This window comes from Podarcis raffonei, chromosome 7, assembly GCF_027172205.1.
Source record: "Podarcis raffonei isolate rPodRaf1 chromosome 7, rPodRaf1.pri, whole genome shotgun sequence".
Lineage (NCBI taxonomy): Eukaryota > Metazoa > Chordata > Lepidosauria > Squamata > Lacertidae > Podarcis > Podarcis raffonei.
Window position 1 is genome coordinate 22,752,980 of NC_070608.1, and position 23,808 is coordinate 22,776,787.

The 23,808-nt window shown below is 40.9% G+C and overlaps 1 protein-coding gene across 8 annotated transcripts in view; it reads left to right on the top strand.

The window, feature by feature from the left end:
- UBR5 (ubiquitin protein ligase E3 component n-recognin 5) overlaps nt 1-23,804 on the top strand; it is a 73,959-nt gene extending 50,155 nt beyond the window's left edge. For 6 of the 8 annotated variants that reach the window (XM_053395499.1, XM_053395505.1, XM_053395500.1 and 3 more), the window contains 30 exons: nt 3-121; nt 216-342; nt 457-586; nt 792-952; nt 2,221-2,460; nt 2,925-3,048; nt 3,805-3,916; nt 4,450-4,581; nt 4,923-5,180; nt 5,469-5,737; nt 6,921-7,132; nt 7,326-7,556; nt 9,012-9,085; nt 10,434-10,606; nt 11,198-11,311; nt 12,397-12,614; nt 13,045-13,165; nt 13,245-13,343; nt 13,584-13,827; nt 14,640-14,754; nt 15,060-15,204; nt 15,638-15,768; nt 16,132-16,192; nt 16,493-16,668; nt 17,061-17,145; nt 17,916-18,071; nt 18,291-18,404; nt 19,409-19,553; nt 20,167-20,252; nt 21,213-23,804. In XM_053395499.1, coding sequence (XP_053251474.1) covers nt 3-121; nt 216-342; nt 457-586; nt 792-952; nt 2,221-2,460; nt 2,925-3,048; nt 3,805-3,916; nt 4,450-4,581; nt 4,923-5,180; nt 5,469-5,737; nt 6,921-7,132; nt 7,326-7,556; nt 9,012-9,085; nt 10,434-10,606; nt 11,198-11,311; nt 12,397-12,614; nt 13,045-13,165; nt 13,245-13,343; nt 13,584-13,827; nt 14,640-14,754; nt 15,060-15,204; nt 15,638-15,768; nt 16,132-16,192; nt 16,493-16,668; nt 17,061-17,145; nt 17,916-18,071; nt 18,291-18,404; nt 19,409-19,553; nt 20,167-20,252; nt 21,213-21,425 — 4,585 coding nt within the window. In that variant the 3' untranslated portion in view covers nt 21,426-23,804. The remainder of the gene's footprint in view (nt 1-2; nt 122-215; nt 343-456; nt 587-791; nt 953-2,220; nt 2,461-2,924; nt 3,049-3,804; nt 3,917-4,449; nt 4,582-4,922; nt 5,181-5,468; nt 5,738-6,920; nt 7,133-7,325; nt 7,557-9,011; nt 9,086-10,433; nt 10,607-11,197; nt 11,312-12,396; nt 12,615-13,044; nt 13,166-13,244; nt 13,344-13,583; nt 13,828-14,639; nt 14,755-15,059; nt 15,205-15,637; nt 15,769-16,131; nt 16,193-16,492; nt 16,669-17,060; nt 17,146-17,915; nt 18,072-18,290; nt 18,405-19,408; nt 19,554-20,166; nt 20,253-21,212) is intronic. The other 2 variants (XM_053395503.1, XM_053395502.1) reach the window with 2 other exon arrangements.
- The last annotated feature ends 4 nt before the right edge of the window (nt 23,805-23,808 follow it).

A 23,808-nucleotide genomic window follows, 5' to 3' on the forward strand; every position in this document is an offset into this window, starting at 1 on the left:
AGGGGGGAACATCTTTTGCTCTTCCTGGTGCAGACAGTTGCAAGACAAACAGTAGAACATTGCCAGTACAGGCCACCAAGAATTAGGGAAGACCGTAATCGTAAGACTGCAAATCCTGAAGGTGGGACCCTTTTCTCATTTGCAAGATTTTTCTCTTATTGTAGCAACTGCTGCAGCAACTGCTTACATGCTTTTCTTTAATTCCTTGGCTTTAGATTCGGATATGCCAGATCATGATTTAGAACCTCCACGATTTGCACAGCTTGCCTTGGAACGGGTTTTGCAAGATTGGAATGCACTGAAGTCTATGATCATGTTTGGCTCACAGGAGAACAAAGACCCGTGTGTATTAACGAACTAGTTATGATTACACTTTTGAGCACTGACTTTGTATCATAGACTTGGCAACTTACATTATTTTTCCTCTTCCCCTGCTTTCTTTTGCTTTTTTCCAAGTCTTAGTGCAAGCAGTAGGATTGGTCATCTGTTGCCTGAAGAACAAGTATATCTTAATCAGCAAAGTGGAACTATTCGGCTGGACTGTTTTACACACTGCCTTATTGTAAAGTGTACAGCAGACATACTGGTAAGGCATATTTAAATAACACAGTGCCAAAGAAATTTGTCCATTCGGTGCTTATGCACTTAGAAGGTATGAACGTTAATGTGATTAGCAGATCTAAGTTGTGGCAAGTTTGTCATAACTCTTCTGTATTCAGTTCCTTTGCACAAGAATTTGCATGGTTGCGTAGCCGTAGTAGACATTTGCTCCAGTAAACTTTTCTTTACAGCTTTTAGATACTTTGCTGGGGACACTTGTAAAGGAACTGCAGAACAAATACACTCCAGGTCGCAGAGAAGAAGCAATTTCTGTTACAATGAGGTTTCTGCGTTCTGTGGCAAGAGTTTTTGTTATCCTCAGTGTGGAAATGGCTTCCTCAAAAAAGAAAAAGTAAGCTTTTTTTAATATAAAAAAACTTAACTTACTGCTTGGGGCAGTGAAAGAAAATGCTTAAGATTTGTTATTTATAAAATGCTCCTCACCAGTTCAGTAGCATCAAGAGTAGCTATATGCTCTCAGACTTCTCCCAAATGCCTGTGTGAATGAAGCTGTTTTCTAAAAACTGTGAGAGGGACAACATGATCCCCATAGGGAGGGAGTTCTGCAAGTGCGAGGCTACCCAAAAACACTATCCCATGTCACCCCCCGCATAGTGAGCTATGCTCACTGGTGTGACTACAAAATGAGCTGCCTCCAGCAGATTGCAAGGCCTGGCTTGGCAGATAAGGAGAGAACTAGCAGGTAGTGAGGTCCTAAGTTGTTGGTGCTTTAGTATATAAAGACCTTGAGTTGGACCCAGCACCAAAAAATAGGTAGCCAGTGTAGTTCATGCAGGATCGGTGTTTTGTGGTCCCATCTTGCTGTACCGCTCTTGCCGTGTGGCCATGTTCTGCACCATCTGCAACTTCCAGATCATCTTCAAGGGTAGATGTCAATGTATTTTATAGGTGGTGTACACATCAACTGGAAACAGTCCTCTGGAGAGTGAATTCAAAGCATGTTTCAGTTAGTACAATGAAACAAATACACACATCTGTGTCTACAGATAGCATTATTACACAGAAACCTTGGGGCTTTCTCATGCTGTGTATCCTGAAACATAGGAACAAATGGGGATGCTTTCACTGTCCCCCCACCATCTGTAAGCCAAAGCCTGCCATGGTTGTATAACTTGGGTACCACACTATGCCTCTGATTCATATTGCTATAAAGACTGCAGAGTAAATAAAATGCTTTGATTTATGAAAAGCTACATGAATAGGTTAGTCATCGTTTTATAATTAAGCTTGTTGTGTTTTGAGTCTTTCCCCATAAATGTAGTTCTCCAACTGTATAATATACTTCTAACTTTATTTCAGTTTTAAGGTAAAGTTCAACATACTGTTTTGTATCCACTGGGCTGCTAGTGGAACAGCAGGCCAACCACTAGACTAGAGGTGGGGACCAGAATTTTTGCCAAAGAGACAGAAAGAAGGGCTGTATTTTAGCAGTGTTAAGAGGGAAGCAATGCAGCTTGACTATTGACTGAACAGGATGAACAGAAATAGTTGTGCGAATACAAAACCATTAAACAACCTGTTCTGGTTTTTGTGTATTCTGAACCTTTTTGAATGTGGCTGTTGATGTCAGTGTTTTCCCTTCCCACGTCTTGTTTCCAGTAACTTCATTCCGCAGCCAATTGGGAAATGCAAGCGTGTATTCCAAGCTTTGCTACCTTACGCTGTGGAGGAATTGTGCAATGTAGCGGAATCCCTCATTATCCCAGTCAGAATGGGTATTGCACGTCCTACGGCACCTTTTACATTGGCAAGCACTAGTATAGATGCTATGCAAGGCAGCGAAGAACTGTTCTCAGTAGAACCACTACCTCCCCGGCCGTCATCTGATCAATCCAGCAGGTAATGCTCCTTAATGTTTATCATTATAAATGCATTCTTGTAAATCATATATGTTTTGGCCATCCATCCCCAGACATTCACTATGGTAGAGAGGCGCAAAGCAGAAGCAGCTGGCAGACAAACCAAGCTTTGGAGAAACAAGCTGAGACTCCTTTGTTCATCTGTGAGATGGCTTGTGGTTTTGTTAAACAAGCCATGGGTAGAACAAGGTGTACAGCTAACATGGGAAGTGGACTGGGCTGGTAGCTCAAAAGAATTTAAATGAAGAAGCTTTCAAAAATGAGAAAGGAAATCTATTATATTAAACTGACTATTTTAAACTAATGTTAATATACTTATGGAGGTTCTTCTGTCTGCTGTATTTAAGTTGATACTGTTGTGTGAAGAGAAGAAAATCATATGCGATGATGCTTTGTAAGTATATATAATTGTATTTTTAAAAAAGGCTTCTTTCTTTCTTGTAGTTCCAGTCAGTCTCAGTCGTCCTATATTATTAGAAATCCACAGCAAAGGCGGATCAGTCAGTCTCAACCAGTTCGTGGCAGAGATGAAGAACAAGATGACATTGTGTCAGCAGATGTTGAAGAGGTTGTTGTCTTAATTGTTTTCAATGGGCAACTTTCTATTTATTTTAAAGTAGATATCAGTGCAAGTGTTAAATGAATCTAGTACTAGAATGCAAAATAATAAGTTGGCTTGTAAAGTTTCAGCTGTACTGTAATTTGGGATGTAAATGAGTGTACAACCTTGGTGTTACACACTACCAAAAATGAATCCATGTTAGCCTCTAGCAGCAGAAAGTCCTGTGGTACCTTAGAGAATGGCTTTGTCTATTGTCTGAGCCAGGAGTAGCCAATTTGATGGCCTCTTTCCCCAACTTTTAAGAGTATGAGCGCCACTTTTTAGCCTCAAAGTTCTCTTAAATTTAGAAAATACACAATAACAAAAAGCTATTGTGAACTCAGCAACACTTTTCAGTGTGTTCACTTTATATTCATCACAACAAAAAATGCATATGTTTGAAAAATAGTAGAGCATCACTTACTTTTGACATTCTACAGCAGGCAGATGTCCCATCACCAGTCTTAGAATAAGATTGAACTATCTTTATGCCATACTTCTGTAGGTGGAGTTCGGGGTGCAAGGTGCCATTTTGTTATTTGCCTAAGGTAGCAAAATGTTATGGGGCTTGCCCAAAACTAGGAATGGAGCGCAAAATAAGTGTATTGACCAATATAGAAAATGTCTAAAACAGCCATAGCTTTGAGAGCTGTATTTACAAAACATCCTTGAAGATCGTAAGCATTTACACAGTGTAAAAGAAAAAAAATCTTCTTGTTTCAGGTTGAGGTGGTAGAGGGGGTAGCTGGGGAAGAAGACCACCATGATGAGCAAGAAGAACATGGCGAGGAAAATGCTGAGGCAGAAGGGCAGCATGATGAGCATGATGAAGATGGTATGATACCTGGACATGTTTATTAGTCATTTTAAGACATGCACAGGGTTGGATCCAGAATAAGTCCTCTGTACCTCAGTGAGTCCTATTTCCTCTCACTTTGGTCCCATTGAAGGTAGTGATGGCTGACATTCTACATTTATTTCAGTGGGACCTAAGTGTGGCTTAGTTTGGATGCAGCCTGTAGGTTTTGCCATACACAAGGAACTGTAAGTTGTACCTTCTTTGGTTTGATTAGAAACGAAACGGAAAGCTACTGCAACCCCCTATTCCATTCTAACTTGTATTGCGATACGTGTTGGTAATTGTGCATTAGTAATATTGGTATCAAAAACAGCAAGCTTGTGAGAGAAATGTATGGCTTTCTGCGGTTGAGTTAAGCAGTAGTTAATGTACTACTGGAGTGCCTTAATCTTCTCAACAGTTGAGCAGTGGGAGAGCTTAAAACGAAAGATAGCTTTGTGAAGAATCTGAAATATTGTATCATGCAGACCACTCACTGCGTTAACATAATTCTATAAATTTGTTATTAGGAAGTGATATGGAGTTGGATCTTTTAGCAGCAGCAGAAACGGAGAGCGATAGTGAGAGTAACCATAGCAACCAGGACAATGCCAGTGGGCGCAGAAGTGTTGTCACTGCAGCTACAGCAGGATCAGAAGCAGGTAATATTCTTTTTATCAGCCTTCATTTTTATGTATTTTTTTGTGGGGGGACACACACAATATATTGGTGTACATTATTAAAAGAATTTAAATGTGTCCCCTAGTCTGAGAGAGGTGGATGGGCAAACCTTGAAGTCTACAAGTTGCTTGTTTTTTAAGTTACCTTGACTGTTCTGTAGGATAAAATCAGAAATGTTTAACTATTGTTGTTGTTGTTGTTAATAGAACTCTTCACCATAAGGTCCTAGGGTGGATTACAGCAACAAAAACAATTTACAAGAAAAAGAGAGCTCGCCCTGCTCTCTTATCAGTGACCCTTATAGTATATCTTTCCCCCTCAGGTGCCAGCAGTGTTCCAGCATTTTTTTCTGAGGATGACTCTCAGTCCAATGACACCAGTGATTCAGATAGCAGCAGCAGCCAGAGTGATGATATAGAGCAAGAGACCTTTATGCTAGACGAGCCTCTGGAGCGAACAACAAACAGCTCTCATGCCAATGGTGCTGCCCAGGCACCCCGCTCAATGCAGTGGGCTGTACGTAACACCCAGAATCAGAGGACTACTAGCACTGCTCCATCTAGTACCTCTGCTCCAGCAGGTATTATAAAAATGATTTTATTTATTTTATTTTTTACCCCACTGGGCCTTTCTTTTTTCTTATTTCCTACCCAGTGAACTGATTTTTGATTTTGATTTTTCTTGATCAGAAGGGGTACAAGTAATTTATGTGCATCTTCTCATAAGCTGCTGTGAAGTGCTTTGTTATTTTAAGAATCATTTATGGACTGGATAGGATCAAATATTGATCATCTGCTTTGTGCTAATACTGGAGCTCACTTCTGTTTAGCTGTTGATGTCCCCTGAATGTGTTTCTTTCTACTTTTAGCAAGTTCAGCAGGATTGATTTATATTGATCCATCAAACCTGCGTCGAAGTGGCACCATCAGCACAAGTGCGGCAGCGGCAGCAGCAGCTCTTGAGGCTAGCAATGCTAGCAGCTATTTAACATCAGCAAGCAGTTTGGCGAGAGCATATAGCATTGTGATCCGACAAATATCTGATCTGATGGGCCTCATTCCCAAATACAATCACCTGGTGTACTCTCAGATCCCAGCTGCCGTGAAGCTGACGTACCAGGATGCAGTGAATTTGCAGGTAAAGTGCAACAAAGATATGCCAATTTTTGTCTTTAATGCAAAATCTGGCTTCCACCTTTAAATTCCTTGATATAGTCACAGTAAATAACTACTGTTTCATGCTTATTATCATTCTTCTGCCCCCTATATTGGCCACCAGGAAGGGAAATTTCTCCCCTCCTCCAGACCCTAAAACTGGTGGCTGGGGAACTACTGTATTTTTCGCCCTATAGGACGCACTTTTTTCCCCTCCAAAAATGAAGGGGAAATGTGTGTGCGTCCTATGGGGTGAATGCAGGCTTTCGCTGAAGCCTGGAGAGCGAGAGGGGTCGGTGCGCACCGACCCCTCTCGCTCTCCAGGCTTCAGGAAGCTCTGCGCAACCCTCGGGAGACCGGCTCCGAAGGTTGCGCAGAGCTACCTGCAGTCCCGGGCTCAGCGCAGCTCTGCGCGACCGCCGGGCGCGAAGTCCCGCCCCACTCCCGATGGCCGCGCAGAGCTGCCTGCAGTCCCGGGATCAGCGCAGCTCTGCGCGGCCATCGGGAGCGGGGCGCGAAGTCCCGCCCCGCTCTGGATGGCCCAGCAGAGCTGCCTGCAGTCCCTGGCTCAGCGCAGCTCTGCGCGGCCACCGGGAGCCGGACGCGAAGTCCCGCCCCGCTCTGGATGGCCGCGCAGAGCTGCCTGCAGTCCCGGGATCAGCGCAGCTCTGTGCGGCCATCGGGAGCCGGGCGTGAAGTCCCGCCCCACTCCCGATGGCGCAGAGCTGCCTGCAGTCCCGGGATCAGGGCAGCTCTGCGCGGCCATCGGGAGCGGGGCCCTAAGTCCCGCCCCGCTCCGGATGGCGGCGCAGAGCTGCCTGCAGTCCCGGGATCAGCGCACTTCTCCCCATCGCCAGCCCCACAAGCTCGGGGGACAGCGGGGAGGCAGAGCGTGCCTTCCCGCTGTTCCCCGACCTGGTTCTTCCAGCCCCGCACCTGGGGGGGAAATAAAAATTATTTTCTTTATTCCCCCCCCAAAAAACTAGGTGCGTCCTATGGGGCGCAAAATACAGTAAGTAAAGGTAACAGTTGAATCTGAAATTTAGGGGAATCGAAGAACAAAGTGGATACATTTTGTAATTGGTTCAATGGGGTATGGTTCAGAACTTGTCTGAATTTTTTATGTTTTATGTATGTATACAAAATGTTGATCACATTTGATTTAGAACTACGTTGAGGAAAAACTGATACCCACGTGGAATTGGATGGTGAGCATTATGGACTCCACCGAAGCTCAGTTGCGCTATGGTTCTGCCCTTGCCTCTGCTGGAGACCCAGGGCACCCAAACCACCCACTTCATGCATCACAGAACTCAACCAGGAGGGAGAGGATGACAGCACGAGAAGAAGCTAGCTTAAGAACTTTGGAGGGCAGAAGGTATGCAAATGTACCTTAATAGTTGTATGTTAGTTTCCCCTCCTAAGTAACCACAAGCCGAAAATTTAGTGCAGTTGTCCACACTGATATGTAGCCCTTGGAGGGTTGGCTGACCAAAAGATTAGCCACCCCTGGTCTAAAATGCAATACTTCCGTGTCCCAAAACAATTTGTTTTGTTTTTTATCATTACAGGCGTGCTACACTGCTTAGTGCTCGTCAGGGGATGATGTCGGCAAGGGGGGATTTCCTAAATTATGCCCTCTCCTTGATGCGTTCTCACAACGATGAGCATTCTGATGTTCTTCCAGTTTTGGATGTCTGCTCATTGAAACATGTAGCGTATGTTTTTCAAGCTCTCATTTATTGGATTAAAGCAATGAACCAGCAGACTACCTTGGATACACCTCAGCTGGAACGGAAGAGGTACGGAAGCCAGTTACTAAATGGAAATATAGCTAGACTGTGCACAGGCGTTGGTGTCCCCTTTGATTCATAACACTAATGCATGTGTCTTGTGGTTATATATGTAGCATATGCAGTAGATTAGTATATATGTATAGCTGAAGATGATGCAGTTCTGGTTAATCAAGTATTGTGTTACCTGGAATTTAGCTATTGCTGAAATATTGGCCTGGTTATGAGAATTCACTAGAAATATGAACATTTTCAGTTTGGGCATCTGCAAAATGAAGGAGGGAACGTTATGGACCCCCAGTACCAAACCAGAAAGGTGGTCTAGAATGATACATTGGTCAGAGCAATAGTATTGATGGTCACATGCCTCCATTCCTCTCCCAGGATATATTCATAGCTCTTTGACGAAACCAAAGTTCAGGCACTCAAGCTCTTTCAACAGGAAACAACAATTTAACAATGTACCGAGAAACATAATAATTTCATAGAAGCCAATTAACAAGGACCCACATACCAATCCTATTATTTCTCTTTTGTCTTTCAAAGTATTTTTTGAAAGGCAAGTGAAGCATTCATCATAATCATAAACACACTATTCTCCCAATTATCCTTATCTTAGGAAATGAATGTTGTTGCTTTGGGTGCTTCAATTTGTTTTTAAAATAGTGGAAGGATTTAAATGTATTCAGCTTTTTGGATTTAAACTACCCTTTTCAATTTGTTGAAAGGTGTTACACACAATGATACAAATAAATATGTTTGGCACTAAGCCTTCACTTGCATTTATAGTTAGAACATTACATTATAAAAATATGAGTACACTATACATGTAGGTCTTAATTTTCCAAATACTCATTATACAAAATTTCATTTATCCAGACAATAAGAATTTGTACCCTAACCTCATTACATGAACATCTGAATCAGATACCCGAGCAGCGGAACCTCTGTGTATACAAATATCTGAGAATTGCCTCTTTTAAACCTGCCAAATTACTGAGCTCAGGCTCTTTATTTGATTTGTTTCCTTAGTCACAGCTTTGTGGGGTGGTGTGGGGTGGGATGGCGCCTCTGGCTGCAGCTCCGGTCAGCAGCTGGACGTGGACGACCCTTCTCAAATGAAGCTGTGACTGAGGAAATAGGAGCACAATAAGAACCCTGATCTTGGTGAAAATGGCAGCTTTACAGGAAGTAATTCAGGATGGAGGGGCAAGCAGTAGGCCAGCAAGCCGTGGGAACGCGTTGGGATTTCCCCCATAGGAATCAATGGAAATCATAAGCTTTTTATGCAAACACTCACTTAATGAACGATTTCTAAGGAAAGCGGGACCTGCATGTGTATGGTATAGCTGTAGGACTGTATAGCTGATACAATATTTTTAATAATTTTTCTTGTGTAGCACTAGTTGTAAATTTTAGTACTACGTGCCATCTAAAATAACCTGTCATTCCCTTTTTTTTAAGGACGCGGGAACTTTTGGAACTTGGTCTTGACAATGAAGATTCAGAGCATGAAAATGATGATGACACAAATCAAAGTTAGTACTTGTACAGTTTGGGGTTGTGGGGAGCTGGATAGAGACTTGATCATATCTCTGGATCTTGGGTTTAAATGATTCACGGACATTGATAATTGTTCAAGCACAATAAAATTGATAAAAATGAAGTCCTAGCTGGTTTTTTCCAGGGGTCAGCTGTAGGACCTATTTCAGTGCCAGGGTTCAGTGCCTTTGAAAATGTTCATAGTGTCTCTTCTGCCACTGAATAACTTACCTAGTCAGCTTCTGGGGTTTATGGTAGTGATGGGTTCACCTGCACCAATTCATCTTGTATTCCTAGTGTGGTTTTTAAAAGAATCTTCCAAAAAGTCCTAACGTTAGGACACCTGGATGAGCTCCCCACTGTCCCTCTCTGCTTGTTCCTATGCTCTCCTTTCCCAGATTTAACTTTGTGAAGCTAGGAAATAAGGGCTTGTGGCAGTAGCAATACCATTTTAAGATGTAGGCATTCACATGGACTGCACTTCCTTTGCAGACGCTGGAAAATGGAATTTCTAGTGGGCTGAGTTTAGAAGGCTTTAGAAACTCAATTTTTCAGTCTAGCCAGCACAGGTTTATGTGGGTACTAGGAACCTGTATTGCCACCCTTCTCTACTTTTTGCTTCTCCCCTGAAAGTAGGGTGGAAAATTCCAGTAGCTTAGTTGCAAAAAAGTGATTGTGTTGTTGGATGTGGGCACCTGAGAGAGAGAGAGAGAGAGTGAGAGACTGAAAAAAGAAGACAAATTGTCTGCAGAACTGCAGTCTGAATAGAAATCCAATGAGTAATCTGACAAGTTCAGCTTTGAAGTATTTGAAAAGAATAAAGGAACTGGCTGCAATCACCGTTACGATGCCGAAGTTTCCTTCGGGAGGAATGGAAGTGAAAGAGGGAAAAGCAACAAGATTGGAGGAAGATAGAAAGATAAATGACAAGGAAGAGAAGTAAATGGTAGAAAAGAGGGGAGATTAAAAAATAGACAGGGAGTCATAGTAATATTTTAAAAGGGAAGAGTAGTTGAATGCTGTTCCTTGTTTTTATATAGCATTTTAAACTTGCAAAAGTATTATGGGTGTTATTTTGTTGGAAGCTGCCCAGAGTGGCTGGGTCAATTCAGTCAGATGGGGAGCATATAAATAATAAATCACAATTAGTATTTTTAATAATTTTGAAAAAATATAAGCTAATAATCAAGAAGCAGACAAAAGTGGAAGCAGACAAAAGTGGAACTTCTGATATTTTGTCCTAAAAAACTGGAGAAGTGTTATCAGCATAAAGTAACAGAGCAAATCTGTATCAAATAATCACTGTTATATTGTAATGATTTGTTTTAACTGGACACTTTTCAGGTGCTACACTTAATGACAAAGATGATGACTCCCTTCCAGCTGAAACAGGCCAAAATCATCCATTCTTCCGACGATCAGATTCCATGACATTCCTTGGCTGTATTCCGCCCAACCCTTTTGAAGTTCCTCTAGCAGAGGCCATTCCACTAGCAGACCAGCCACATCTGTTACAGGTAATATTAACTGAGAAAGCTTAAATTGCTTGATTCGTAAGCTGCACACACAATTTAATACTCCAGACACATTAGCCATTGTTAAACAATTGTGAGCAGATTGTAAATCAGCCACAACTTCTGCTAATACATGCAGTAGGAAGTTCATTCCCTTATTGTCCAATATGTCAATATTGTTTTTGTTAAGATACAGTACACTATTCCAATTTCCGTCTTTCCAAACAGCTTTTTTTGCTTTGCTTAGTTCCCCCGCACCCGTTACAAAGCAAGCTAACTACCCAAGGGCCTTAATCAGTCTTGTTCTAATGTTAGTGAAGCAAAATATTCCTTAAGATTAAACCCTGTAATAGTCATTTGGAGTGCCGTTCCTGGGCCTGGGTAGCTAATTTGCTCAGATGCAGGACAGGAATTGATACAGCCAGTAGTTTTTTGGCATGTTACTCTTCCTCAAAGCATGGTGGCATGTGAGGAAGAAAAGAAATTCTCACTGTAGAGAAGAGATGCATGGATCAGCTGCTTACGTTGTGATCAGGAAAGTTGCATCTGCATCAGTGTTGGCTCACATGTAAATTACCTCTGGGTTTTTTTCAGCCAAATGCTAGAAAAGAAGATTTGTTTGGTCGGCCAAGTCAGGGTCTATATTCATCCTCTGCCAATAGTGGAAAGTGTTTAATGGAAGTGACTGTGGATAGAAACTGTCTTGAGGTATGAATTTATTGTGATACATGTTACAAATTCATAACATTGCTTCTTTCCCTCTCCGTTCGTCCACTTTCTCTTTTCACTCTTATTTTGCTAAAAAAATGAGAGCAAGTCTATATATCCATATTTCTTTATCCACTACTCTCAATTCCCTTCCAGGCCTGCTAAGGACTTTACCTTGCCTTAAAGAGCCACAAGATTACCATAGTACTCATTTCAGACTCTGGAAATGCAATTGCAGTGGCTGGAAGGCAGGCCTTACCCAAATGCAATTGCTGCCTGCTCCTCTAGTGAGCAGTCAGATAGATATTAACTCTTTCTCCAAGTGGGAATGCATAGAAGTTGTTTAAAAAAAAAGCTTGTTAGATGTTTTTTTGATGGATGCATCCACAATGGATATTTCCAAATTTTCATGGCTATTGGTGTGTATGCAAAGTTAAATATGGAAGAGAAAAGGCCAGCTCCAATAGAATATTAGATCTGAAAATTCCACATTGCTATTTTAGAGAGCTTCTCATCTCAGTCTATAATACTATGTATAATATATTATCAGCTTGGACATTTTTAGGGCTTGCTTTGTTTCAGTGGAGAGATCCATGAATAAAAATGAACATTGATCCCACTGATTTCTATAGGACCAGTCAAGTTAATCCAGACTCTGACTCAGCTAGTATTAGACTTTAGGTTCTTGCACTATAGTGACCTTGTTTGCATGTCATGATGACAAGAGTTAATGGTTCACTATGGATGCGTTAAGCTGGCCTGTAGCATTATGTCTGAACCAGTGACTGGTGTTTGTTTTGCTCCAAACAAACCATGATCTGTAGGCAAAGTTTGGTCTTGATTTACAGATTGCATTTGGTTGAGTGAAACAAACCAGAGTCCCTGGTTGGGACATAATGCCAGGTTTGTTTCTCCTGCTTGTTGTTGGGGCAGAGCGAAGAAGCCAAGATCAGCTCTTTCATGATAAAGTTGACGATGGTTAATGATGATATGCAGACTGTACCAAAATAGTATTGCCGACGAGTCTAGAGCATGAAAATACCCTGCAGTGTTTTACAAACCTGTTTCAATGCCCTTTCGTTTAGGTTCTTCCAACCAAAATGTCTTACGCAGCAAATTTAAAAAATGTAATGAGCATGCAGAATCGGCAGAAGAAGGAAGAAGAACAAAATGTGCCATCTGAAGAATCGGAGAGTTCTAAGCCAGGCCCTTCAGCTCATGATCTTGCAGCACAGCTGAAAAGCAGTTTACTGGCAGAGATTGGACTGACCGAAAGTGAAGGTCCACCTCTGACATCCTTCAGGTACCATTACTTACGAAACAACACCTTTACTTTTACTCCTTTGTGCTCAGTACTGCATAGCCAGGAGTGTTAGTTGCCACAAATGACTGCTTGGGATAGGCAACAGCAGCAGGAAAGAGAGAGAGGAAATGGCTGTGTTGTGAACGCAGGGTTTCCATCTTAGTTCTTATTCAATTTTTGCAATTACCATTGCTGCTTGGTATTTGCATTGTTTTCGCGAGTGCCACTTTTCTTTGTATGTTACCTTGCTATTTAATTCATGTGCTTGTGATCAAGATAATCCTGCAGAGAGATTGTCACTTGACTCTTCCTGCTAGAAACTTTGAGTTGTTTGGCAGCAACTGAACACAACATAATCCTAATTTTAACTTGCTTAGTATATAAAAGTAATCTCTGTTCTCCTGGTTCTTTTTAAATTTTTGTCTGCCAGGCCACAGTGCAGTTTTATGGGGATGGTTATTTCTCATGATATGCTGCTTGGACGTTGGCGGCTTTCGCTAGAGTTATTTGGAAGAGTGTTCATGGAAGATGTAGGAGCGGAACCAGGATCGGTAAGTATCTTCTTGAATGAAGACAGCTAGATTGTTTTGTAGGCCTTTCCTTTTACTAATACATTGTTTCTCTTTGTAGATTTTGACTGAATTAGGTGGGTTTGAAGTAAAAGAATCTAAATTCCGCCGAGAAATGGAAAAACTGAGAAACCAACAATCTAGAGATTTAACACTAGAGGTAAGAAGTTTTAGTGTTATCTTTTTGAGTTTAGCTAGATTTAAAAGATGAACACTTGTGGTTATCCTGTTGCTCTTGCAATTACTTACCTCAGTAAATTAGGATGTAAAATGGTGGCCCAGCCATCGCTGTGTATGCTGCAGCTGAAGGATGTTTTTGGGTGCTAAGTGTGGCTGTAGATCGTATTTTCATTCTTTAGCTTGTCTGTTCTTTACCGTGTTCTTCTAATGTGTTTTCTAGGTTGATCGGGATAGAGATCTTCTAATTCAGCAGACGATGAGGCAGCTCAACAATCATTTTGGTCGCCGATGTGCTACAACTCCAATGGCTGTCCACAGGGTAAAGGTCACGTTTAAGGATGAGCCAGGAGAAGGCAGTGGTGTAGCAAGAAGCTTTTACACTGCCATTGCACAAGCTTTTTTGTCAAACGAGAAGCTGCCAAATCTGGACTGTATTCAGAATGCCAACAAAGGGACACATACAAGTAAGTATATTGTAATAAATGTGTTATGTATAACATTGAAGACTTGGAACAGTGAAGCAGGATGAGGGGCAAGAAATTATGCATGGTTCTGCATTATCCTCAGACTTTCAAATCATTACGGGGGGCACATCTGCTTATTTAACAGTAAAACTGAGGATCCTGAATTTTGCACTCATCACAAGTCTGTGCACTTAAGGTGGTTACAAAACACACAGTTCTGATGGGGGGAAATCTGTATTCTCCACCAATCCTTCATTTAAACATAGTGTAGAACATTTTAGCATGAAATAAAGATGCCTGCAGATCACTAAGAGAACATTGGGTGGGTGTGTGGGTGGGAACAGGAAGAATTGTCAGACTGCCAGAATTCTTGCTTGGTTCCATATTATTTCCATAGAATACAAGACAACAGATTCCTGCCTTGAGTCTATATGCTAGACTTCATCAAAGGGGAGTCAACTGAAGAAAGGAAAAGGAACAGGCAGGACTAAACAGGGGAAAGCAAATGGATTTTATTTTAGTTACATGTATTTGGCTTGTTTTTTTAAGGCTTCAGCCAGTGAAGGGTTACATTTTAACTTTGTTTCCTTCAAATATTTTAAGGTAAACTTCCAATATTGTGTGGTGGTAGAAAAGAACTTGATGAACAAGCCTGATTTATATATGTCTTTAAATCTTAATTTGGAATTGTGATTCCAGGCTAAATTTTGTGTTCTTCTCCCTCAGCCTTGGTTTCCACAGTTTCATGATCTTTCATAGTATTTGTAAGTGAGCATTGTTTACAAACCATAAGTATGTCTTGCCCCTTTAAGGTCTCATGCAGAGATTACGAAACAGAGGGGAAAGGGATCGGGAAAGGGAGCGCGAAAGAGAAATGAGGAGGAACAGCAGCGGCTTGCGAACTGGTTCTAGGAGGGACAGGGATAGGTAAGTAGCTTTCTTTTGAACTTAACTTCAAATCAGGAGACGATTTGGAATAATAAACTGCTCGTTCTCACCAGGAATTTCATTAAAAGGCAGAAAATAAATCTCTAAATTAGCTGCTCCTCAGAAACAGGGACTCAAAAGTGAGCAAAAGAATTAACTAGGATGCGCCTGCCACTTTACTGGGACACAAAACTAAAGGTGGGGAAGGATGGGTTTAGCGCAGCAGGAGCGTACCCTGTAGTGCATTTGATGTGGACCTTTCGGAGAACAAAGACAATTTCTGATGAATTGCTGTTGTTTTTAAGGGACTTTAGAAGGCAGCTCTCCATTGATACCAGGCCTTTTCGACCCGCATCAGAAGGGAATCCTAGTGATGACCCCGATCCTCTTCCAGCACATCGGCAGGCCCTGGGTGAAAGACTTTATCCCCGTGTACAAGCAATGCAACCTGTAAGGCTAATGTTCTCTTCTGTCTACTGTGGCAAAATCATTCTTGTTTCTTAATATGTACTGTATTCCACTTAAAAATTGGGTGTGTCTACACATACTTGACATGTTGGTGAATAGTGAATAAGCTGAAGAATACAAAGAGTTTTGCCTTAGACCTGCAATTCTTTGTAGTTGTAGGGCTCCGTTGAGGATCCTGTACTCCCCTAGGCATAGGGCTTCAAGATGGATTCCAGTGGAACAGCAGTTAAATATGTAACAGGATCCATACCTAGAGCATCTGCCTCGCGTTAAATAAATGCATAAGCCCACAAGCATAAATTACAGCAGGGGGCTGAATCTAGGGCAGCTGAAGTTTCCCGAATCTGTAATTTCCATGCAGATGGAGAAGACTAGGGAAAAAATGGAATATAAGATATTAATTTCTCGTTTCCAGGCATTTGCAAGCAAGATCACTGGCATGCTGTTGGAATTGTCTCCTGCTCAGCTGCTTCTGTTGCTCGCCAGTGAAGATTCCCTTCGAGCGAGAGTGGATGAAGCTATGGAACTCATTATTGCGCATGGAAGGTAAACTTACGTTAGTGATAAATCCTTAAGGGAAAACTTTTTAAGACTACGCCTGGCTTTGAGCTGTCACAGGGGAAAAATTGAATTAGATCTTTTGTACGTTGTAGCTCTACAGAATTCCTGTGGTTTTGTACTTGTTTTTCTTTGTTTTCCCACTGGAAAACTATTCGTTGGGTATTCAGAATATTGAGACAGGAAGACAGATCATTTAGCAGCTAGAAAAATCCATCTGTGCCTGCTTTTCATATTTCTTGAAGGACAAAAAGAGTGATTTATTTTACTAAATTACAATAACATTTAAATTGAATTTTAAAGCATGACATTGACTCTGGTTAAATATTTTTCTTTCATTGTGTTCAAAAGGGAAAATGGAGCTGACAGTATCCTAGACCTTGGCTTGTTGGATTCTTCAGATAAAGTACAAGTAAGACAAATGTTTTAACAGTGCCTTTATTAGTTTACTGTTATGTGCATGGAATATGTTGGACTGTTTGCAAGAGGGAAAGATTCTTTCAGTCTAGTACTGTGGTGATGAAACTAAATTTTATTTAAACTTTTCCCTTTAACTAAGTGTGCAATTCCATTAACTTTACCATTTGTTTAATTCCCGTTTTTTACTTGGATGTGGTTTTGACAGACAACTTGTAACAGTGAAGAATATTTCAGTCTTCATTAGTGTGCAGAAAAAAACACCCCTTTTTTACTTCTCTTTTTTTAAAAAAAGGAAAACAGAAAACGTCATGGTTCCAGTCGCAGTGTGGTAGACATGGAATTAGATGATACAGATGATGGCGATGACAATGCACCGCTGTTCTATCAACCTGGAAAGCGTGGCTTTTATACACCGAGGCCTGGCAAAAATACAGAAGCCAGACTAAATTGTTTCAGAAATATTGGCAGGTAAAATATTCTCTAGAGTTGTGTGCATCGCTTTGTGTGAAAAATACTAGAATGTGTATAAAAGTAACGGTCAGGAAAAGACGTAAGATTTTGCAATTCAGCAACAGGTTTACAATGATTTCAACTAGACTTTGAAAATATACCGTATTTTTCTGTGTATAAGACGCCCCCTATTTTGGGGGACTCCAAATTAAGAAAACACCTCTCAGCACTACCCGTGTATAAGATGAGCCCCAATTTTAAACCTAATTTTTTTGTTTAAAAAACCTAGTCTTATACACGGAAAAATACGGTAATTGATCTTATTTGCTTGGGTGCTCTTCTTTTGACTTTGTTTCTTCATCACTTTTTTTTAAAAAAGACTTCTTGTTCTGATATGTTTTTTTCTTCAGAATTCTAGGTTTATGCTTGCTACAGAATGAACTTTGCCCCATCACGTTAAATCGACATGTAATAAAAGTTCTTCTTGGCAGAAAGGTAAACTTGCATATAAATCGTAAGAATAGTTAATTATAGGGCTGCAGTGTTATTTGATTAAAATTGTGGTGCTTGGTTTAAAATGTAGAGCTTGGTTAATTGGATATTGCTGCTATGTCACTCAACCTTCCATTTAAAGCTGTGATTCTTCCTCCCTCTGCTGTGTACTTTTTCCACCAGAAAATGGGAGCTCCCTCCAGAGTTCCATGTTCAGGCTTCTTTGAGCATTAGGAAATTGTACTTTGTAGCCACCTCCAGGGCCCCTCAGGAAAAACTGTGATGTGCAAACCTATTTCAAAGGGTGTTTCAGATCGTTAACCTTTCTTAACCACTGGCGTAAGTTTGAACGGAGACATAGGCCCAGATCAGACATGGCATAACATGAGAGAAATCAGTGTGCCCTCCCTCTTGCCCTCCCTCTCTTATGGTGCCCTCTAGGCTTATCCTGATATTGTGGCTTGTATTCAAAAAAAGTTTCCTGGCATGCACATAAGTAGTAACTGTAATTTAGAGCAACCTAGGAAACCAGTGCCAAGATTAGGTGTGCAAGGAGGGAGGAATGTTATGTCTGAACTAGGCACATTTGTTTCCTTATGAAAGAACAGAAGATTTGGACATAACGCTTCTCCTGACTAACTTGCTTGGTATGGCCACAATATTTGTAAAGCTTTTTGAAGTTCTTAGCAGCAAAACTGCTCAGTAGAGTAGCTGTCTTGGTGAGCTGATGAGAAACCTAAAAGTGATGTTTTACATGTGCATTTTATTTTCAGGTTAACTGGCATGATTTTGCTTTTTTCGATCCGGTAATGTATGAGAGTTTGCGGCAACTTATCCTCGCTTCCCAAAGTACAGATGCTGATGCAGTTTTTGCAGCAATGGACTTAGCATTTGCAATAGACCTATGCAAAGAGGAAGGCGGAGGACAGGTAAACAGCAGTTACACCGTTACTCAGACCATTCACCCCTTTTTGCTATTAATTGGAAATGGATGGATGCTTCTGTAATATTAGTGGCCAGTTTAACAAAACATATGGCTGAGGAAAATCCCCCTTGGAATATGTTTCCATTATGTGAGGTATTTGTAAGTATTTTAAGAAGTTGGATTTTTTTTATATTAAATATTCTGTTTCACAATATTTTCCTAGGTTGAACTTATCTCCAATGGTGTAAATATACCAGTCACTCCTCAAAATGTTTATGAATATGTCCGAAAATACGCAGAGCACAGAATGTTAGTAGTTGCAGAACAACCTCTACACGTAAGTAGTACGGTTGAAAGGCATTGGCTTATTTTGATGTTTTCTTACTCATATTTGATAATCTGCATAGAACTGTGTCTTTGAATTGATACATCACAGTTTCTGCGCAGTCCCTGAAACTGAGCAAACAATGGTTGCCAAGAGGGCTTCTACTGCTCACCTGCAGGATTATAAGGCCCCTGTGAAATTTACAAATAGCACAGGAAGTGCTGGTCTTCCTTATGATTTGACTGTGAGCATATTATTCTTCAGGCTCTGCTCTTCTAGTTTCTCCCCTTCTGGAGGAAGGAGGCCAGATGTTTGTTTTTTCTGGCTGTCACTTCTGACAGCTGGTGCAAGTTGACTTTTTAGTTTGGCCATTCAATCAGGAAAAAGAGAAGTAGAAATTTTGTAAATCAGATGAAAAAAGTATCTCACTTATAATAACTTTCTGGGTGGTGAAGGTGCTGCCTCATTGGCCGGTGATTCCCATGCAGAAGTAAACACAAGCCATGTCATGAGGAACAAATGGGACCCCTGCTATAACTCAACATGCTAGAAATTGGGTGTCTGCAAATGTTGGCTGACCTTAATAGCCAGGCCAAAGCTTGTAAACACCAAGGGTTGGAGCCAATGTTAGTAATACTTAGAATAGACCCATGGAAATTAAGGGGCATTGCTTACTTATGTCCAGCAGCTTCAATGCTCTTGAGTAGAACTTTGTTTGCTGCAACCCCAAGATTCTGCCGCTCCTCTTGTTCCTGACCTTGCTCTGTCCCTGTACTTGAGGTCATGTAAAGTTCCCAGTTCTCCACATCTCAGAAAGCCCAGTACAACCCTGTCGCCAAGCTCCATCTTCCGAGTGCAGGGCTCCCTTCATGATGCTTGCCAGAGGACAATAGCTCACTTGCCATGACAAACAGATTTATCTGCCAGTCGTTGGTTCTTTCCGTCTAGTTGTGCAGTAACCAGCCAATGTGCAGTTCCTGGTAGTGTTTAAATTAAAATTATTGTGGCTTTTTCAGGCAATGAGGAAAGGTCTGCTGGATGTACTTCCAAAGAATTCATTAGAAGACTTGACAGCAGAAGATTTCAGGCTTCTCGTAAATGGCTGTGGTGAAGTTAATGTGCAAATGCTAATCAGCTTTACGTCCTTCAATGATGAATCAGGTATGAAATTCTTTGTGTAATCTTTTAGTCGTGCAGCAGTAATATTGCTCCAGACTGCTCCCCCCCCTGCATATTGGTTAGACAAATGCAATGTTTCCTGAAGCATGCAGACTATGGGGGAAAGTCAGTGTGAGCAACCATTTGTGTTTGCCTGATGGAATGATCTCCCCTCTCATCCTGCCACATGCTGATCTAGGGGTTCTTCCGGCCCTCCAGAATAGGTTTTGGGGGACTGAAGAGGGAGAGAAAGCCCTGTTGCCATAGTGGGAATCCTTGCTCAGAGTGCTAGCAGAATGGGTTGGTTGCATCCAGCCCTGTCTCTCTCCATTGTATTTGTAGATTTTTGCAGATCTACAAAAATCACAGTGCAGATGGCTCATCCGTTTCTCCTTCACACCAGTCTCTTAATATAAACTATTACTTGCATACTAAAAGTAGTCTAGTGAAACCATGTCCTTGGATCCCTCTGTCTGCTCTTATTGGCATTTTAATTCACAGTTGGTTGTTGCTATTTGCACAACCAGAGTATTTCCATTAAGTCCACTATCTGATATCCACAACTAAATGTTATTCTCTGCCTGCTCTTCTGTTAATTTATTTCATTTTTGAACAGGAGAAAACGCTGAAAAGCTTTTGCAGTTCAAACGTTGGTTTTGGTCCATAGTTGAGAAGATGAGTATGACTGAAAGGCAAGATCTAGTAAGTATTCTTTCTTTTGGTCAACATATGGGATTTGTTAATCCTTGTTGGTACTAGATGACTCCACATTGGGGAGAAAAACAGTTTCTTATTTTAACTACCCCAGTATGGTATCATTTCCTCCTGGGCCCAAAGAGCAAGTTCAATCACTCAGGAGTTTGGGATTTGGAGTCTCTTCAAGATTGGTTCCTCCTGGTACATTTCAAACCTCTTTTGAAACTGAGGGGGGAGTATCAGAATCAGGCTACAATATAATACAAAGTCTGCCATAAAAAAGAAAATCAGTAACATTTCCCCTTGGACATTAGTTCTGATTTCAACATTTGAGTTTTTTAAAAGACTGGACAATGAGAATCTCGAGTAGATTATTAGTTTTATGAGAGTAACTAAAAGTAATGAGATCGTCTGAAATGCTTCACATTCGTTATCTGAGCATTGTAGATTTCTGTTACTGATTATTAACCAATTCAAGCTCTGTGTTAATTATTTTCTCTACCATAGAGCTCCATTATTTGGGGGAAAACAATCAAAGATTGTGCTAACAGATAACATCTTAAATATTGTTTGAATCTACAAGATTTTGGCATAAAGGGATGTAACATTAGTAACAACGATGTGTGGACATGAGGGACTAGGCTAGTGCCTTAAATGTTCCCAGTAAATTAGAGTATTAAAGTATTTAAACCTGGCATCTGCTTCCCAAAGCCCAGAGCACAATGCTCTGATGGGGTCCAAGAGTCCTTCCTCCACATTCCCAAAGCCCACCGATGCTCACATGTGTGAGGGCAGGACGTCATGCATGCAACGTCTCCCCCCCTCAATCGCCCTCGCAAGCTGGCGCCTCTGGCCCTAACTGTCCCCCTACGATAAATTTCACTGCATGCCACTGAAATATAAAATTGGCATGTGAATTCCCCCCTCCCCAAATCATTAACAGGTCACTGTTTATTTGCACCTTAGGTTTATTTCTGGACGTCAAGCCCATCCTTGCCCGCTAGCGAAGAAGGATTTCAGCCCATGCCATCCATCACGATAAGGCCGCCAGATGACCAACACCTTCCTACAGCGAACACTTGTATTTCTCGCCTTTATGTCCCTCTGTATTCTTCTAAACAGATTCTCAAGCAGAAGTTGCTACTCGCCATTAAGACCAAAAATTTTGGTTTTGTGTAGAGTATAAAAAGTGTGTATTGCTGTGTAATATTAATAGCTAGTTTTTTTGTAGATTTTCCATTTGTCTATAAAAGTTTATGAAAGTTAATGCTGTCATACTCTCCCTGCTGGTATTGCAATGACTAAATGCAACATTCCTGTACTAAGTTTGCAACCCAAGGGGCCGAAGGAGCACTAGCAATGTCGGACTGTAACCATTTGCTAGTTGCCGGCTTCCTGGCCAACCCCAGCCAAAGATGACAGCAGAACAATATAAATTACACTGTGATTTAGCTTTTTGCCGGGGGAGGGTGGGGAAGGAATATGTAAAATGTTCTAAGAAAATTCACTGCTGCCTTTGTGGAAAGTGCTTCAGCAAAGGTTCATGTATAGAGGGAGTAGGGAATTTCAAAATAAAAGATGAAGTATGTTCTGTGTTTTATTTTAACTTTTTTTAAAATGGTGTTTAATTTTGTGGTTGGCTGCAGTTGTGCATCATGTATATTGAACTTGTAAAAAGTTCTTGCCAGTTAGAGCTAAGAGTTGAAATCATTCACGTTTGCTTACAAAAAAACCACTGCCATTGCAAGTTTTGTCTCTTTGCATTGGACTCTGGCACACAAATACCACCACTAATGTTTTGCATGTAATCTGTATACCTTAGTGAGGATCTTTTTGTACATAACAAGGAAGCCAATGCACAGTATTTAATCGTTCACAATCAACATTTTTGTATCCCTCTTTCCTCGAGCAATCAGTCAGAAGGTTGTTCCACTTCCAACTCCAACCTGGACACTTGTTCTGCTGTGTCTCAGACTGTTTAAAATTTCAGCCTAGGCACTACCTGGTAACTGTAAAATGTTTATAAGATCATGATTATTTGAAGGTACATTTTGAAGAAATTTAATGTTCGTGAGCAGCTTAACTACTTTTGTATCTAGCCTTTTTTAAGTATCTTGTTACAGTTTTTAATAAATTACAGACAAAAGTACAAAGTCATACTGAAGAAACAATAGTTTTTATTTATATAGCCTGTATAATCCTAGTTATCACCACACACCACAGCCATTCACTAAGCCACTCTAAATTTCATAAGTCAATAAAACTCATTCTCATCTTCAGTCGAAATGGAAGGAGTTCAGCCCACATTTTACAGTTAGCAGAACTGCCCTGCCCTGGCAAGCGCTCTTGTTTTCACCAGGCTGTACAAGATGGAGGCGTAATGTAGTTTTGTTCAATCAGCACAAAGAAAAGTTTGCCAAATGTATTGTGGTGCGCTGAGTGCTTGCTTTTTTTTTTTTTAATTAAACATTTTTACAATGAAGGGGAGAGAGTCCTATTGTATTTCAGTACGCCAGGGTCTCGTTTTGTTTAGTTCTTAAGTGATGTATGAAAGGGGGAGGCTCTGTGTTGTTGCTTGCTCACCATCTCCTACTAGACATAAAACTTTCCATTATGATTGTTGGCTTCAGTTGTTCCCCTGTCCCCGCGGTTCTTGGCTGGGGGGTGGGTGGGGAGAGAACAGCACATTGCTGCAAACTTGCTTAAATTTCTACCAAAGTGGAAAACTGCTCCTCTCCCCCACTCACCCTTAACAACAGCATTCAAGCCCCTTTCTGCCTTAGCTTAAAAATAGAATGGCTGCCTTCTACAGAAAAATCTAACTCTGACAGGCCTTGGGGAAGCTCGCTAGAGCACATCTCTGACCTCCATGCAGTAGACTCTGAAGACTGTTCTCTTAAAGGTGACTGTGCCAGACTTGTATAGTTAGGGAATAACTGCAGGTGCTTTTAAAAAATATTTCCCCCCCCCTGCATGTATTGATGAACTAATTAGTTTCCCCCGTGACAGCCCTTTGAGGGATAAGGATGGAGTTTCTGGTGATGTATTCAGTGGATATAAAGTTTTGGATTCTGTTCCTGAATCTGCTACTGGCTTTTATGGCAAGTTACTTAATGTCTCTGGGCCTCTTACTCACATTCTGTAAAATAATGATAGCTACCTACCTCACTGAGGTGTTGAGGCTTAATAAGGTTAATCTCTTCCAGAGCCCTCTTATGAAAGGCTGTGTATATTGTAAAGTATTGTTATATATAACCTGTGTATATATAGCATATCCGTATGTTATATGTATAATTATGTATATAACATAGCTGTTTTACAACAATCACAGCAGGATAAAACTACACAGTCAACAAGCCCGATATAGTAGCCTAAAAAGAAAATATATACATGTAGAAAACACTTTGCTGATACTCTAACCGAAGGGGAAAGCTAGAATGATTTATGCTGTAGTCATTGACTCAAGATGTATATGTAGCTATATAAATAGCTTTTCTCTGTATATTTGAACAGTATCAAGCTTTTCATAAGAAATGTTTATTAAAATTGTACACCACATTGC